The sequence below is a fragment of the Myotis davidii genome, unplaced genomic scaffold (assembly GCF_000327345.1).
Source record: "Myotis davidii unplaced genomic scaffold, ASM32734v1 scaffold304, whole genome shotgun sequence".
In the NCBI taxonomy this organism is placed as follows: domain Eukaryota; kingdom Metazoa; phylum Chordata; class Mammalia; order Chiroptera; family Vespertilionidae; genus Myotis; species Myotis davidii.
The window spans coordinates 560,422-563,137 of NW_006297661.1; the positions used below are offsets into that span (position 1 = coordinate 560,422).

Genomic DNA, 2,716 nt, shown 5'->3' on the forward strand with positions numbered 1-2,716 from the left:
TTTGTCAATAGTTAATTCAAGTTCCCTCATCTCTTAACAATGCACTTTAAATTCCACACTGACATTCCCCTCCCCCCTCCTCTACCATTCAAGTTAGTGAAACATTGTCTGAATTAAAGGATTTATGTAATTCTATGAACCATGATAGTCAGAGTATATTAGCTCTAGTTTTGGTCAGTAGTCCAACTTATACAAATTGGTCTGTGAGTTCCAGTGAATCTTCTAGTTCAAGTAGTTGCACCAATAGGCTGAAGCTATGAATGTATAAAACTTATGTATAGCTTATATTTGAGAAATTTGTAGTAACCAATGTAGGAAAGATTTTCATTTTCACTCTAAGATCATTACTACATTTCTCATTTTATATTTGTGTTTTCTAACAGGACCCGATATATGCAGAATCATCCAATAGCCTGGAGCTAGTTTTCAGTGTTGGATGCAGCTGACCAGAGTGTACAACACTAAGAATGCCCTCATTCCTTTAGTGTCTAGCTCTGTACTAGGTTTATTTGCAAAGAACCCTCATGCGTGGGTCCCTATAAATGAGGGACACTGCTCCCATATAAATGAAGCGACCTGGAGCAGATTAGACTAAGTTGCTCAGCAGTCTCTGAGAAAGGAAGATAGTGTATACACATATGGGCATGATTTTCACGTTTAATGAAGACTTCTCTGTATGTAACAACAAGCAAGTTTTTAGTTAATGTTTTATACTTTCAGTAAAGAAAATAAAAGAAAAACAATTAATGTTCTGATTCCATCATTTTTTGTCTAGCAAAACTCTCACTGACCCACAGGAATGGGGTCTCTCTCCCCTAGAGTCGCCTAAAATCACCACAGAATGGGCTTCTGAACTTTCACTCTATTTTCCGTATAATGGACGGGTTTTTAATCAACTGAAAATCACCTACCTTGGACTAAAAAGCATATTTAGTCATTTCTAGCCTATTTATACTTCTCAGGAATAGAAAGGTTTTTTTGTTTTTGTTTTTTGTTTTGTTTTGTTTTATTGTTGTTTTTTTACTATTACCATTAGTTACTTTATTAAATGGGAAAGCATGGTGCATGATTTTATCTTTTTCTTTTTTTAATTTTGTTTTATTGCTTAAAATATTACAAAGAGTAGTATGCAGAAAGTTTTTAAATGTAGTACAGAAAGTCTGTTTTTATCACCATCAAATCATTTGTATATATTTAAATTATTTTCATGCCACTGAGACATTAAGTTTTTCCTGCTAGTCCCCTAATATTCCTGGCTATATTAGCTAACTCTATGAAAAAGAAGTTTAATGCATAAGAATTGTACAATATGCCCATGTGTCACTTATTTAGCTAAGTAACAGGTGTAAGATTGCTCACATTTCTATATTGAAATAAGGTAAATCAGTTTCAAACTGCTCTCTGTTTAATGTGTCATCCTGTCATTACATGGACATCATTGATTCACAAATAGGTAAATGTATTGAAATGTGTACCTTCTATTTTTCATGTAGCATCGAATGCTCACAGAAGCTGAAGATCTGGGTTAAAGTTTGTGTTGTTGCTGTTTTTTTTAACCTCAGATACTTGGCACTTGGCACCAGGGTCTCTTGCTTACACCAATGTTTTATTTCTTAACATGACTACCAGGATTGCTTGGTTGCAGGCAACCACTGTCCTTTTTCTGCCAAAGCATTCCTGACAGTAACTGCACTTACTGTATTCATTTTTCCCTTTCCTCCCCTTGCTCCTAACAGGTTGGAGAGGCTGGTGGACGTCCTGAGGAAGAAGGTTGGAGCAGGGCCCTTGAGGACAGTGATCTGACTGAAAGCGGCAGTCTGGGAAGCAGTCACATCTGGTGACCAGGCTGATTCATTCAACGCTGTGTAAACACTAAAGCCTTAACTTAGCAAACAGTTGTTAGAAGTGGGACACTCCAACCACATTCCAAGCTGAGATAAAATCAAATCACAAATGTTTAACCACTTTGTTGCTGACTTGGGTTATTTATCCAAATGTATTAACTACGGACTTTTACCAATGGATAGCTATAAAGTTGTAGTTTATTTGTAACAATTTTCTGCCTCACTATATTTAACATAACGAGAGACTATTGTAGAAACATTGTGAAGTTGGTCAGGATTATATCTTCACATATGGCCCTTTCTGAATCAAAATGCAGCAAAGTAAATATTGTCTAAACCTTAATCCACTGTGTTAGGTCAAAACTTCAAATACACGCATTTTTCAATATAGAGCTTATTTCTTACCTGATCATAGTTTATAGTCTTCCTTCAATGCATGCATGTAATCTTTGTTAGTATTCAAGAATTTTAAGTATGGATACTAAGAATTAAGTGTATAATTTCTTTTAATGAGAGTTTGGTACATTAAAATTATCATGACTTTTGTTTCAATAAAAACAATACAGGCTATCTTCAATGAAAAGAGGATATTGTTACTGTGTACTTGTAAATTCAATATTTTCAATGCTTTGATGAATAATTATCTAAACTTTATTTAAACTGTAGAAATTGCCAAGTTTATCTAATAGACTGGGACACTTTGGCTTGAAAATCTGTCTGTGCCACATGCAGGGGGCCATCCAACTTGTTGCACATGCTTTTTGATGATCTTTACTTAGATTACCATTTGAATTTTTGTTGTGGAGGAAGAGAAATCGATATGTAACTTACAATAAAATGATAATGTAAAAACACATGGTCTTAGAAAAGAG

At 34.6% G+C, this 2,716-nt stretch overlaps 1 protein-coding gene across 3 annotated transcripts in view; it reads left to right on the top strand.

Annotated features, from left to right (window-relative positions):
- MIPOL1 (mirror-image polydactyly 1) overlaps positions 1-2,447 on the top strand; it is a 340,601-nt gene extending 338,154 nt beyond the window's left edge. For all 3 annotated transcript variants that reach the window (XM_015570205.1, XM_006773314.2, XM_015570208.1), the window contains one exon: positions 1,737-2,447. In XM_015570205.1, coding sequence (XP_015425691.1) covers positions 1,737-1,803 — 67 coding nt within the window. In that variant the 3' untranslated portion in view covers positions 1,804-2,447. The remainder of the gene's footprint in view (positions 1-1,736) is intronic.
- The last annotated feature ends 269 nt before the right edge of the window (positions 2,448-2,716 follow it).